The following is a 13,523-nucleotide window of genomic DNA, read 5'->3' as shown; positions in this document are numbered from 1 at the left end:
TATATATATATATATATATATATATATATATATATATATATATATATATATATATATCTCGAGTATATATCAAGTAAATTGTAGACAAAATGTAACTTTTTACTGCTAAAAATGACTAGATAAGTAGACCGCTCGTAAACTATTAATCTTGAATGGAGGAAATTTTAAAATAACAAAACACTGAATTAAGTGGTGTTTCCAAAATTTTGACTGTTACTTTACATGAGGTGTACTACTTGCAAACACCTCCCCACTTTAAATTTGTACTTCTGTGGAATGTAAGCACATTATTTATTTTTATAATCATGTTTCTCCTTTGGAACCTTTGATTGTTTTACTTGTTTGAATATGTCCTGTATTATTGAATGCATCCTATGCGGTATTTAAATGCGGTTGTGCATTTGGTTCCACTATGCAGGAACTATTGACAATATTTGCAATGTTGCATATAAAAAAAAAAAAAAGATTTATTTCATAGCTTCAGTTTTGACTTGTTTTACGATAACAGGGAAGCACCGGATATTATGCGGCAAGCGTAAGTATCCCTATTTTGTATTTTAAAAGACACAGAGTAACGTTCAGCATTACAATAGCTTTTTTTGTTTTCGTCCTTGTCCACAGCGGCACTCCTCTTGTGCACGTCTATGTGGGACTGCTGCGAGTCCTGGGGAGCCGTATTCTCCTGCTGAGTGATCGGGCCAGACGGTCCACGGCTCCGCCCATGGCGCCCCCGAGCTCCTTCCTGGAGGTCAGGCCCTCAATGTTGCCGCTGTACCACAGGACCCAGCACGCCAAGGAAAGCAGCACAAGCAGTGCTCCCGAGTAAACCAGAAAATCCCCAAAGTCTCTTCCTTGGATCTCCAGCGGCGCAAAGACGCCCAGCAGAAGCAAGGTCACGCCCAGCAGGTCCGTCAGTACCGCAAACACTAGCGCCGGCTTGCAGTGGGACAGGCCGTCGTACTTTGGCGCCATTGCTAAAAACAGGATAGATAAGATTTGATACAGAATAAAAATAGATACATTTTATTACATTAGTTGCTCAATAGGTAGGTGGATAATTACAGTAGGTAGCAAGCTAGCTTAATAGGTAGGTAAGAAAGGTACTGTAGCTAGCAACATAGGTGGGCGGGTAATATGCTAGCTAAATGGTTGAATTGGTAGGCATTTGGGAGATAGCTAGCTTAATAGGAATGAGAACTCGATAGCAAGCAATGTAAGTACACAATACACACATAGTTACCCAGCTAACTGGAGAGAGAGAGAGATAACAAAAAAATATTTTTTTTTTTTCCTTAAAAAGTCTTTATGCAAGTTAAAGGTGGTTTTTATGAAGGAGTTGTAATTCTCTGACACATACATGTATTATTTACCAAAAATAAAAAGATTATAAAAGTTTACAAAATTACAAAAAATACAAAAAGAAATCAAATTGAAAATGAGCGAGATTGCCTTTTTTTTAAGTTGTATGCCTAATTTTTAAATGGTATAGTTCAAGAAAAAGCATTAAAAAAAATATTTGACTGCAGTATTTGATTTGCACGTTCACACTGGTTATTTTACTTTCTATAATTCCGAATTTTAATGCGCAGTAACATTATACAGGTATAAACAAAGCTTACATTTCTAAGATTCTTCAACACTGCGCTTGCATTTGGACTACAAGTATAGATGATATCGATGTTTAACCATACTTAAGTATTCGCAACATTGGTTGCACAAAAATGTGTACAGTACATATAACTATGCAGTACAACCAACTAAAACTCGAAAACTTGAACTTTAAAATGAAACAAAGCGTGCAAACATTAGATTGCTGTCCCAACCGTAAAAAGTGCCACACCTGTTCTGAGAGTTTCAGATGACAAAAACCTCCGGATCGCAAACACGCCTCGAAAGTAGTCAGGAAGCTCTTGTGGGAAAACAAACCAACACAATTATCATCCAAATCTTACCGGAAAGATCTCCAGATTTCTTTCCGACGGTATCTAAACGTGTTCACAAATAGTTCGTGAAAGTCCCCGACAGGAATCTGTAGGACTCCGGGGTCATCAGTAAACAATGAAATTTGACACGCCGTCACTTGCTCTACCTGTCCTGAAGCTTTTTTTTTTTTTTTTTTGACTCACTGGCGCCAACGCAGGTGAAGTCGAAAAATAAACACACACTACTTGTTACGAGTGAGTCCAAAACAGTTGATATCTCCTGTGTTCACTCCCTATAGCATCGACGCTGTTTTTAAAAACAAACAGTGTATGATACTTCTGAAATTAAAACCCAGTTTTTACTCAATTGTATTTATGTATTGTTAATTTTAAATACGCCAAAATTATTTCAAAAGCCCCGCCACCCCCGCGCAATCATAACCGGAAATGACGTCTCCCAAATGCAATAATAATATTGTTATTGTTAGCTTGTTAGCTAGCGGAGACGCTCGCGAGATGGCGACATGACAGAGTAATAACGACATATTATTACATGTCTATCATAAGGTTATTACCAGCATTCATTCGGTACGTACCGTACCCACATTTGCACATTTGCAACCGAAATATTAAGATGCATTGTCCGAAAGACGGAATGAAACATTCAAATGTAGAAAAAACGAGTTTTATTATTTCACAGCTAGATCGTTTCTGGCCAGGCTAGATGATGAGCTCGCTTGCATATCGCTTCAGTATTGTGAAATAATGTCGTACTAATTATATGGATTATTTAGGGCGAGAAAAAAATTAAATGATAAAAATATAATCTTACGTAAACAGAATTCGTAGCTGTGTAAAAAAAAAACAAAAAACTGTCATTGGACACTTCATTAGGTACACCTCTCTTATAACATTAATGCGAAGCGTCATAAAATGGCCCGTTTCAAAATATTAATATTAAATTAAATATTAAAAACAGTTCCCAATATGATGTTCTGCGAGAACAACACTGTAAGATTCAACTCACAGTTTTTGTAATTTTTAAAATAATAAATTAGAATTGACTTGATCAAACCTCAGCACATTATTTTGGGTGGATTTCATTTTTTTCATAGGTCACGTGTAATTTCTATATATGATATTGTAATAATGTGTATCTAAAAAGATAACAACAGACAACAACAGGAAATAAACAAATGAAAATACTTTCTCTTTGTTTTTTAAGATTTTGATGATGGAGAATGGAAACAGGCCTGATGCTGCATCCACATCCAAGAATCACACAGGCACCTTAAACCTACAGAGTAAGATATAGTGCTCATAATATTACATGTTCACTTTGAAATTATAATAATTCATTCCTTTTCTCATTTACAAGTTCTAAAAAATGAAGACAGTTATGAAGTAGCCATGCCGCTGGAGGAAAGTAACTTTGAGCAGCAAGCAGGATTTTTCAACCAAAGTGACCAAAATTTTGAAGGTGATTGTTCATTTTGGTTGAAAACTTTCACGTCATTGTTTTTCACTCACTTATATTGAATTGCCTTTGCAGAGTCGCCGCCATCTGCTGGCCCATCTCACGTCAACAGCTCCTACATGGTGATCACCAACCTGCGCACACAACTGCAGATTTCAGTGGAGAAAAACTCCTGGCTTCAGAAACGAATCGAAGACCTGGAAGAGGAGCGGGACTTCCTGCGGTGCCAGCTCGACTGTTTCATCTCGTCCACAAAAAGCCGGCGACAAGATCCCGGTCAGTACAGCAACGGTAATAAGAACATTCATGTGCAGGAATACTATCTAGTTTATGGTCTTCAAATTAAACCTCGGAAATAAATGAATGCAATATAAATATCATTTGAAGTTCTCTTCCATTTCCTTCTGTGATTGGCTGTTACAGCATTGTCGCCTGATTGATGACAATTTGTCATTTGCAGGTTATGAGTCTAGACGGTTCACTTGGAGGGGAAGAAGAGAAGATGAACGTCCATCAGGTTAGTGGGGGAACATTTGACTTGAGCACTTATTCAGCATCAATAATTTTGACATAATACTCCGATTTTTAAGCAATTTAAATTGGGACAAGGCAGCAAAAACTACAAGTTTTTGTAAAAGAAAGCATGATTCTATCCAATAATTCAACAAACTGTTTTTAAATCAACAACGCAATATATTTTAAGGTTTTCGGTTGCAGTTTGATTCAAAAATGTACATTTTAAGGTATTGTGAGAAATGCTTAAAAAAAAAAAAAGATTTCGCTGTTTACTCTGGAAGTCTTCCCTTATTCACTGACATCTTCTTCTCATAGAGCAACGTCAGACGGACTCGCCACCACACTTCCCTTCTCGCCAATTCATCCAACGAAGGCCCGCCCCCCCGCCGACGGCTCCCTCTAAAAGCCACGCCTCCAATTCAGTAAGCAATCAGATGGCCTCCATGAATGCACTGTTCACCTCGGCGCAATCGGCGGCCGTCCTTCAAGACCTGGGCGCCGCCGGCGCATCAGCCGACGGCGACAGTACCGCGAGACCGCTGATCACTGACTTGAATGGCCGTCGAAACTTGCTTGCAGGTAATCAAAATCCAATCATCTTGGATTATATTCATGTCTCTAATTGCCTTTCCCCATTGAGATGAATGGAATCCATCCCAGCCACCCAAAAATACAACAATTTCCGTACTGGGTTTTTAATGAGAAAAATTGCGCTGTAACAAAACACACGATAAAAACACACAATTGACATTTAAGTAAAATGTAAAGAATTCATTCGGCATTCATTCTTCTATCAGATTCCCTACCACTCCTGGGAGAATCGGAGGACTATTTGGAGCATGACGGCTACCTGAATGAGGAGGAAATGATGTCAGGAGAAGGTGTCATGCAAGATCCCATTAACAGCAACAAACAACAAATAAAAAGAAGGCGGATATTCCGGGGTCTACGAGAGAGGCAAAGAGGTAAGACATAACAACAAAAATGAAGGTGGTTCGCTCACTTCAGTTTAATGTATTATCACATACATTTGAAACTTAAGCTTTGAAGGGGATTTCAACCCAAACGTCAAAATTCATCCATATTCCCTAGCATTTCATTTTCTGCACGGATACCAAAATGTGAGTTTAAATGACTAAATACTGTTTGTGTAAAGTGCATTGTACATTTTTTTTTTCTGTGTGTGATGTTACATCAGTTTCTGCTTGCTAGTTATGCTAATATGCAGGTGTGGAATAGTTTTACAGTTGTTTATGTAGGTTAGTTTTGATACTCTCCATTTTATCTGCGTTACCGCCCTCTTGTGGTAGAAATGCAAAGTGCAGTTTATTCAATAAATGATGCATTATATGTTAAATACTGTAAGAACCCAATTTATCCACTTAAACTGTCTCAATGTTTCATACTTCAGTAAAAGATGCTGCCGGGGTGCTTTTCCGATACAAGAAGATCCTCCTCACATACCAGCGTCTAAAAAACATGTCCAAGGCCTTCCAAATCCACGGAGTGGACCGCAACACGGTGGCCTCCACCACACCCATCGCCGAGCTGCTGCTGGTGGCTCCCGAGAAGGTCGCCGTGGTGGGAGAGTTTGACCCGTCCAAGGAGAAACTGCTGGACTACGCTCGCCGCTGCTATACGGCGCTGGACGAGGAGACGCTGAGCAGGGTGCAAGCGCTGAAGAAGAACAACCTGCTTTTGCCCATTTCTTACAGGTTCAGACACTGACACAAGCGCTAGGTCCACAACAAGGGGGCTGGGTGTAAAGTTTGTGATAAAGGATGTTTTTTTACATGTGCAATAAAATGTGTTCATGTTAGCTTGTCTTTTATGTGGAGATCATGTTCTAGAAGTTCAACGCACTCCACCTGTGATGTAAAAATAATGCAGGATTTTTTGCAGGATTGTTCTCCTGTTTGGATACAAATGGCAAAAATACGTTTGCTGTTTTTTTAACTTGCACTTTATTTATTTTACATGCAGCTACTTAGCAACTGTCAGGAACGAGGAGCCTTTATTTATCATCACTCTGCTTTGTGTCTTTTTTTAAGTTGTTCGCCTATACTTTGCCATAATTAAAGTTTGTCTTTTTGAATCGAGTGCTTTTTTCATGGGTTTCACAACTGCACATATTCTATATTTATGTAAATTATTTGCACTAGAATACACAAATGTATGTGCTGCAAAACGCTTTAGATAATGAATCCTACTATATTTGGGAGCTCTTCAAATTCAAAAAAATTAAAAATATAGGAACCGAAGAGTGCACAACCAAGCCAGGTCTGCCATCTAGTGGGGAAATGTGTTATTGTAACTTAAAACTACAGTTATTGCATATTTTCAGTCACCCATGAATCCAAATAACCACAATTATTTTTCTTTTTTCATAATTTTCTATATTTTATCCCCCTCCCTTTTCGTTTTTTTTTTGTAAGTTTAACTTTTTTTTTTTTAATCAAATACATTTTTGAATCATTAAGGGGTTCTCCAGCTCACGGTTGCCCATACTTGATTTAAGAAAATATGTAAAAATGAAACGTTAAAAATTGTATTTTGTGTACCATTACAAATCAAATAACGTTTTCTTTCTATTAACTACTTATTTTCAATAGGTATTTTTTTTTATTTCAATGCAAAATCATTTTCCAAGCAAAATATACATCTTAGAAAATGACATTTTAAATGTCATTTATTAGATTTACATTTTAACCAAATTTCAAATTCACCAAATACATACTCCCCCAAATTTAATTATCTATAATGATAACAATAAATACAATGCTGATATTTCTAGTAATTTAATACAAATGTAATTACATGTAAAAAAAAAAAAAAAAAGTTTGACGGCCATTTTCCGGAAAGCCGTTGATCAGCTTCCGGTGTTGAGGAGGACCAGGGAGACGGAGGGAGAAAGAAAAGCGGGCAGACTGTTTTTTCCATCCACTTCGCTGACCTCCAAACCTTACGAGGCGCGGGCGTTTGGAATTCGAACCCGGCCGACTGCGTTTTCGTGGCGGCCAGTTCACCGCGGACGTTTTTATTTAGCGTGCGGTTGAATAGTCCCCCATTCATTCCGTTGTCCGTGCTAGCACGCTAAGCTAGCCTAGCTTAGTGTCTGCTGCGCCAGGCCTTTTTTTTCCTCCTCCTGCTGGACTTTGCTACTAGCTCGCTTTGCTAACCCACGTTTTTTTTTGTTTAATATTTTCCCGGATTAGTTTGTCCTTCGCCGTGTAAATAAACCCCACTTCCCTTTTTGTGTGCTAATCCAAAATATTAGATTTATAGCGACCTAGCAGCCGTAGCTGATTTCCGCGTGCAACATTTTTAGGGGGGGGTTTCGAGGTCCACTTTTTTCGAGCAAATAACGCAGACGCCGCCGAAGCTAGCAGCGATGTCGGACTTCGACGAATTCGAACGGCAGTTGTCTGAAAACAAACAAGGTAAGCATCGCAAGCGATTGGGGCGCCGTGTACCCCGATGCTTTAGGATTTGTGTTGCCGCCATGACGCTAGGCTACGCGGGCTCCGTCTATTTACTGGAAGGGAAGAAGGGCATCGCAGTAGCTAGCCACGGGATCCAAACGAGATGGCTTGCTATTGTTGCAACTTAACTTTTTCGAGCGTTTCTTGTTTTCATACCAAGTGAATTTGACCAAATCACTAAATAGGATATATCACTTTTTTTTAAAGTCACATTTGTCGTTGATTTGCGATTCATGCTATACTATAATTGAAATACACTTGCGAAAAAAATACCTGTTCCGACTTACTCTAGCAATCAATTTGTTATGGCTGATGCCGATGATAATTATTGTAATAATAATAATAATGAATATTCAGACCGTTATTCATTTTCAAGTATAAGAGAAAGTGTCGGCGTCAAACTTTAATCCAAACTCATCTATCCGTAATCGAATCGAATTCTCTTATTTTAGTCATGTTAATTGAACAACTTTTCATATTTGCGTATTGTTTTTTTTCCTCCAATTAAAATCCATTTTTACAACATAGTAACAAAATGTACGAGAATCTCCGTGTCATCGGTATTTCTTTAAAACAATAGTGCTCTTATAGTTTTGTACAGCTAATCAAATGATCCAAAAAAAGAGAAATGTTAAAATTTCACTTATATTTGGTTTAATGTCAAACAAAACTAATAAAAACACACAAGGCCACCAAGGTGTCATAGAGTCAGCAGAATCTCAACAGTTCTCAATAGTTCCTTGAACAGTTTTAACTTGGTTAATTATTGACTGTGGCTATATAAAAAATCCAAATATAGAAAATAACGACCTAATAATCATTAAGGCCAACAATTGGCGCGTGCAAATCAAAATTTGGATGGGGGGGGTCTATTGAAATGGTAATCACACATTCAAAAGTGCATCCATCAGTTTGATGCAATTGTCGGCTGGATGGCTATCTAACAATATTTATCCGAGATAGAAAACAGGTCATTATAAAAATAGCAACAACAAAAGAAACACACAATATGTTTAAATGTTTCTGATAAACCACACCTAAAGAATAGTCATTCCCATTCATTTAGTCATTCCCAATGTCTCATCACTGGTGTGCGAATTTTAGAACAGGTTGGCAACTAATGTGACAAGCACTAGCTGGCTTTGGCACAGCTTTCATCCTATCACAGCATCATTTTTACTTTTGCTAACATTTGTGAAGGTCGGCAGGAAATGTTGACGATCATTATGGTTCATAAAACATATAATCTCTTGAGAGCCAACATATTTATTTGTGTCCACTACAGTGGACATTGATTTTTGTATTATATCATTAAATTTATTCGAGTGAGCCTGCAACGTCCCAGTGTGCTATACCTTTCCAGTAATGGGTTTGGGTGGGATGCAATTCTTTTGCCTTCTTGTTGAGACAAAATGGACAAAACGGTGGACACAAATGGAGGATTTGTATTTCATGTCGTTACACATTTGTCACACATTGATCCGCATTCACCATCTTTCTATTTTGTGGTCCAGCTGAGCGAGACAAGGAAAACCGGCATCACCGCCGCTCCGGTTCCCGTAGCCGCAGCCGAGACAGGAAGAGGCGCAGCAGAGACAGGGACAGACGCAGCCGGGACCGGCGTGGTGACAGTAAGGATCGCAGGCACAGACGCAGGTGGGTACCGCTTCGCTTCATCCGCGACTGGACCGTCAAGCTGGGAACATCTGCCTACTTGTTTGCTCTATAATTTGGCATCTTAAATCACAGAGATTTGCTCATTTTGATTTTTTTTTTTTTATCTTCATATTCATAGCCAAGCATTTCAATATTCCTTTTTACTCTCTTGGGATGCTCGGCCTCTTTCTCTCAGCTCCTCTTCTGGCAAATGTGCATATTTACAACAACAACAAAAAAGAAGACTCCACAATTAATCGATCTATTGAAATTTCAGGATTTTGCGTGTTTATCAATGAAGCTTAGCGGCGGCAAATGCACATTTGCAAAGTCTGCCCATCTTGTGCTCATCACAGGGGGTTTATTTGGGTCATCTTTGTCAAGCGATTAATTCAACATTGGGCCATGCTTATGGCCACTCTATTTTTACCTCACTTCCTTAAAACATGGCTTTCACTCAGACGACGTGCCAAGTGCATTGACCATTTAGTCAGTCCTGAATAGTTAACACATCTCCTCTTTAAATATATTTTCAACTTTTATTAAATCTTTCAATGTAAACCAGAGCTTCTTTGATTTTTTTTTTTCCTCTTTTTCAGTTTTTTTTTTATCACACGATGAAATCAAATTAAAAAAAATCACATCCGCCTTGACTAGATTTCTGTACATTATTAATACTCCTGGTAGTCTAACAGAATAAAAGTGGATGCAAAGGAAGCCCCTATCTTTCCGCACATCAGAAAAACGTTTCGCATGCACCTAGGCTTCCTGGCTCTTTTGATCGCTGGCAATAGCACCATGTTCCCGACCTAAACTTTAATAAGAAATGCAGCCGGCCGCGTCGGACTTCGCTTTGCCGAAATTTAGGAGTCCAAATGTTCGAGAATCATTTTGTGAAATCCCTCCTAATGTCATTTCAGCTCGCCAGCGAGCTACCCACAGGACAAAACTGCAAGGTAATAACAGCAAAATGAACACAAAGCTGTTTTGTTGTGCCACAATCTCATGCCCTGCCTACCCAACTACAAACAGCCGACTTGTGTGCAAATTGCTATGGGTTTTTCCGCCAGCGTTTTGCCTGAACTAAAAACGTCCAGATTGCGATGCCTTGTTTGTGTTTCGGCGCGTTCTTGTCGGATTGACTTTTGACGACTCACCCCCTAATTTCACGTCCCCTGTGTGCATCCCGCAGCCGTTCTCCGCACCGTGAGAAGAAGAAGGTAAAAGTGAAGAAGTACTGGGACGTTCCACCCCCCGGTTTTGAAAACATCAGCCCCGGGCAGTACAAAGCCATGCAAGGTAGTGCCCTCCATTGTTGGGGTTTGGAGTCAAAATTTCAATTCATTCCGCGATTACCTCGAATCATTCATATTTCAAATAATCTTGCCCTGTTCAAATGAGGAGAAATGCCATTGCCAGTTAAGAGTTGGAATTTGTATTTTCTCTGCATCCTGGGAGATTTTTGCTTGTAAGTTTCACGGCGGACTGCCTGATTGGCTTTGTGTCCACAGCTGCAGGTCAGATTCCGGCGACAGCCCTCTTGCCCACCATGACTCCGGACGGCCTGGCCGTCACACCCACGCCCGTGCCGGTCGTGGGCAGCCAAATGACCCGACAGGCCCGCAGGCTTTACGTGGGGAACATCCCCTTCGGGATCACCGAGGTGCCGCATCGGGGCAGCGTTCGAGCTTTGGGCGCCGTGCTCGCTCTCCTTCCTCATTTGTGTCGTTTTCCTCCTTCGCAGGAGTCAATGATGGACTTCTTTAACGCTCAGATGCGTTTGGGCGGGCTGACTCAGGCCCCGGGCAACCCCGTGCTCGCTGTGCAGATTAACCAAGATAAGAATTTTGCCTTCCTTGAGGTAGGTGGTCGCGCGGGCTACGCGGTCAGAACGAAACCGCGGACTAACATGAGCTTTCCTGCGCAGTTCCGCTCAGTGGATGAGACAACACAGGCCATGGCTTTTGATGGAATCATCTTCCAAGGCCAAAGCCTGAAAATCCGCCGTCCGCACGACTACCAGCCGCTGCCGGGCATGAGCGAGAACCCCAGTGTCTATGTGCCTGGTACACAGACAATTAATGGTTTTTACTATTACTACTCCTGTTGGCATCATTCATCCTCCATTGGCGTAAATATGTATGGCAGCTGGCACTGTTTGCTTTCCTCAAAGGTCTTGTTGTCAACACAGGAGTGGTGTCCACTGTGGTGCCCGACTCGGCCCACAAGCTTTTCATCGGCGGGCTGCCCAACTACCTGAACGATGATCAGGTTAGTGGTCAGACCGTAGACCGGCTGACCTCGGCGGAAAACTCTTGGGAGAAAAAGCGTTCGATAACAGGCCCGGCGTCCATGTCGAAGTCCGCTCTTTGTCCCCAGCTCGCTCGCCGGCTATCACTGTGAAATGTGTCGTCTCGTTTCCCAGGTCAAGGAGCTGTTGACGTCATTTGGCCCCCTGAAGGCCTTCAACCTGGTGAAGGACAGTGCAACAGGCCTGTCAAAAGGATACGCCTTCTGTGAATATGTCGACGTCAACCTCAATGACCAGGTAGCCGGTCGGCGTCGCGCAAACTCTGATTGCGCCGGCGCCGGCGGCACGCTTCAAGGCTTCCCTTCATTGCAGGCGATTGCCGGGCTCAACGGCATGCAGCTGGGAGACAAAAAGCTCCTGGTGCAGCGAGCCAGTGTGGGATCCAAGAACGCCACTCTGGTATGTGCCGACGCCCGTGGTCGCGCCCGTTCGGACTAAATCTGACTTTATTCGAAAAACGCCTGGAGAGCGGTGACCCGGATTCTTGTCATCGTTTTGAGGACGAAACGGATACCATTTTAATTGGGCTTTATGTCATGTTCAATAAAAAAAAAGAAGTGTTGGTGAAACACAAAAAAATGTCAGCGACTACTCAATACAGTGGCTACTGAATCGCTTTCATGAATGAATCTATTGGAACGCAAAAATACAGAAAAAAATAAACGTCTGCTGTAACACGATTGCAAAATGAAGCACGATATCAACGTATCAAAAATAAGCGCGATAAATCAAAATGATAGTTGACTTGAATGATCATGTAATTGGTATGACAGCCGCCGTCACAAGAAAAAGACTAACGTTGTTCTTTTGCGCATGCTTTTGCAGACCAGCATAAACCAGACACCCGTCACGCTGCAGGTGCCCGGCCTGAACAGCTCGGTGACCCAAATGGGCGGCCTGCCCACCGAGGTGCTCTGCCTGATGAACATGGTGGCGCCCGAAGATCTGGTGGATGACGAAGAGTACGAGGAGATCGTGGAGGACGTCCGGGACGAGTGCGGCAAGTACGGTCAGGTCAAGAGCATCGAGATCCCGAGGCCCGTCGACGGCCTGGAAGTGCCCGGCACCGGCAAGGTGAGGCCACGCCCCCAACGCATCACCGGCGAAAGCTGCGACGGCCTTGAATTTGTATTTTGGCCGTCGTGTGAAAATTTTTCCTCCGCTATATTGAAGTTCCCCTTTAAAGCCTTTGGCTGTTTTTTTCTCTGGTTTATTGCCAAAGCCGTAGAGAAACTGTCATTGTAACCATTGTATTCCCCCCCCCCCTCCGGCAGATCTTTGTGGAGTTCATGTCGGTGTTCGACTCCCAGAAAGCCATGCAGGGCCTGACCGGAAGGAAATTTGCCAACCGAGTAGTGGTGACCAAGTACTGCGACCCCGACGCCTATCACCGCCGGGACTTCTGGTAGAGGAGGCAAGACGGGGGGGGAAAAAATGGGATTTGGGGTGGGGGGGGGTCACTAGCGTACGGGATAGTTTGGGTCGGGTGGGGAGGTTCAATTTCCCACTGACCAGATCAGTCCAATGAGTGAATTGTTTTTGTTTGTTCGTTTTTCTGTTATTCCGGGTTGGAGGTCATCACATGCGATGGAGTGAGATCTCAGAAAAAGTCGAGTGGGCTTGTTTTGGTCGTGGGCGGTTTTCCTCAGTGAGGGAGGGGGGAGGGGGGGGTCTCAAACTTTTTGACAAATGTGTGTTATAATAGGTCCAGGGTGGGGTCAACAGTTTTTATACTTTGCGAGCCTGAGATGTCATTTTTGGCGGGAGGGGGAAGGGAGGGGGGGCGTAAACACATCAATGATTTGTATTTAAATGGAAGGAACTTGTCAAAGGTGCATTGAGGACGAATTAAGACGGATGTACTGAAATGAAAAGAGAGGAAGCAAATGAGGGCATTTTTTTGGGGTGGGGTTGGGCCGCCTTGTAACTTCTCATTCTTCACTAGCTGTAACGTCCAATTGAGTTTCGCCGCCATTAGAGAGACTAGACATGTTGTTCGTTCTTTGGATTTTTTTTTTTTTTTGTCAGACTACTGCCCCCTTGCGCCCCCCTCAGGACGATCGTTTGAGAATGTGTCGTGTGAATGTCAAATGTTACTGTTCCCAAACTTATGTGTAGCTTCGCTGGCTCCAGCTTGTAACATCACATTGTAGAAGAAC

The 13,523-nt window shown here is 41.9% G+C and overlaps 3 protein-coding genes across 11 annotated transcripts; 2 read left to right on the top strand and 1 right to left on the bottom strand.

The window, feature by feature from the left end:
- Positions 1-42: 42 nt before the first annotated feature.
- tmem238a (transmembrane protein 238a) lies at positions 43-2,095 on the bottom strand. Of its 2 annotated transcripts, none has more exons than XM_088410099.1 (2): positions 1,841-2,095; positions 43-974 (listed from the first exon to the last, which is right to left on the bottom strand). In XM_088410099.1, the coding sequence occupies exon 2, from the start codon at positions 970-972 to the stop codon at positions 643-645; it is 330 nt and encodes a 109-aa protein (XP_088266225.1). In that variant the 5' UTR covers positions 973-974; positions 1,841-2,095; the 3' UTR covers positions 43-642. The 2 variants fall into 2 exon arrangements, with proteins under 2 accessions (XP_088266225.1, XP_088266226.1); XM_088410100.1 differs by having other exon boundaries at positions 1,953-2,095.
- Positions 771-6,010, top strand: ccdc106a (coiled-coil domain containing 106a). 3 transcript variants are annotated; one of them, XM_088410090.1, is made up of 8 exons: positions 771-906; positions 3,148-3,226; positions 3,301-3,402; positions 3,475-3,690; positions 3,860-3,916; positions 4,231-4,494; positions 4,713-4,880; positions 5,327-6,010. In XM_088410090.1, the coding sequence occupies exons 2-8, from the start codon at positions 3,154-3,156 to the stop codon at positions 5,641-5,643; spliced, it is 1,197 nt and encodes a 398-aa protein (XP_088266216.1). In that variant the 5' UTR covers positions 771-906; positions 3,148-3,153; the 3' UTR covers positions 5,644-6,010. The 3 variants fall into 3 exon arrangements, with proteins under 3 accessions (XP_088266216.1, XP_088266217.1, XP_088266215.1); XM_088410091.1 differs by lacking the exon at positions 771-906 and adding an exon at positions 2,345-2,510 and having other exon boundaries at positions 3,475-3,675; XM_088410089.1 differs by lacking the exon at positions 771-906 and adding an exon at positions 2,345-2,510.
- Positions 6,011-6,782: 772 nt separating this feature from the next.
- Positions 6,783-12,808, top strand: u2af2a (U2 small nuclear RNA auxiliary factor 2a). Of its 6 annotated transcripts, none has more exons than XM_088411287.1 (12): positions 6,783-7,355; positions 8,912-9,053; positions 9,974-10,009; positions 10,246-10,352; positions 10,565-10,716; positions 10,798-10,914; positions 10,981-11,119; positions 11,245-11,324; positions 11,479-11,601; positions 11,677-11,763; positions 12,190-12,438; positions 12,639-12,808. In XM_088411287.1, the coding sequence occupies exons 1-12, from the start codon at positions 7,307-7,309 to the stop codon at positions 12,771-12,773; spliced, it is 1,416 nt and encodes a 471-aa protein (XP_088267413.1). In that variant the 5' UTR covers positions 6,783-7,306; the 3' UTR covers positions 12,774-12,808. The 6 variants fall into 6 exon arrangements, with proteins under 6 accessions (XP_088267413.1, XP_088267411.1, XP_088267412.1 ...); XM_088411285.1 differs by having other exon boundaries at positions 11,227-11,324; XM_088411286.1 differs by having other exon boundaries at positions 10,981-11,137.
- Positions 12,809-13,523: the final 715 nt, after the last annotated feature.

The sequence above is a fragment of the Hippichthys cyanospilos genome, chromosome 3, assembly GCF_059441005.1.
Source record: "Hippichthys cyanospilos isolate Australia breed blue-spotted pipefish chromosome 3, RoL_Hcya_1.0, whole genome shotgun sequence".
Classification (NCBI taxonomy): Eukaryota; Metazoa; Chordata; class Actinopteri; order Syngnathiformes; family Syngnathidae; genus Hippichthys; species Hippichthys cyanospilos.
This window is presented reverse-complemented; position numbering and strand designations above follow the sequence as displayed.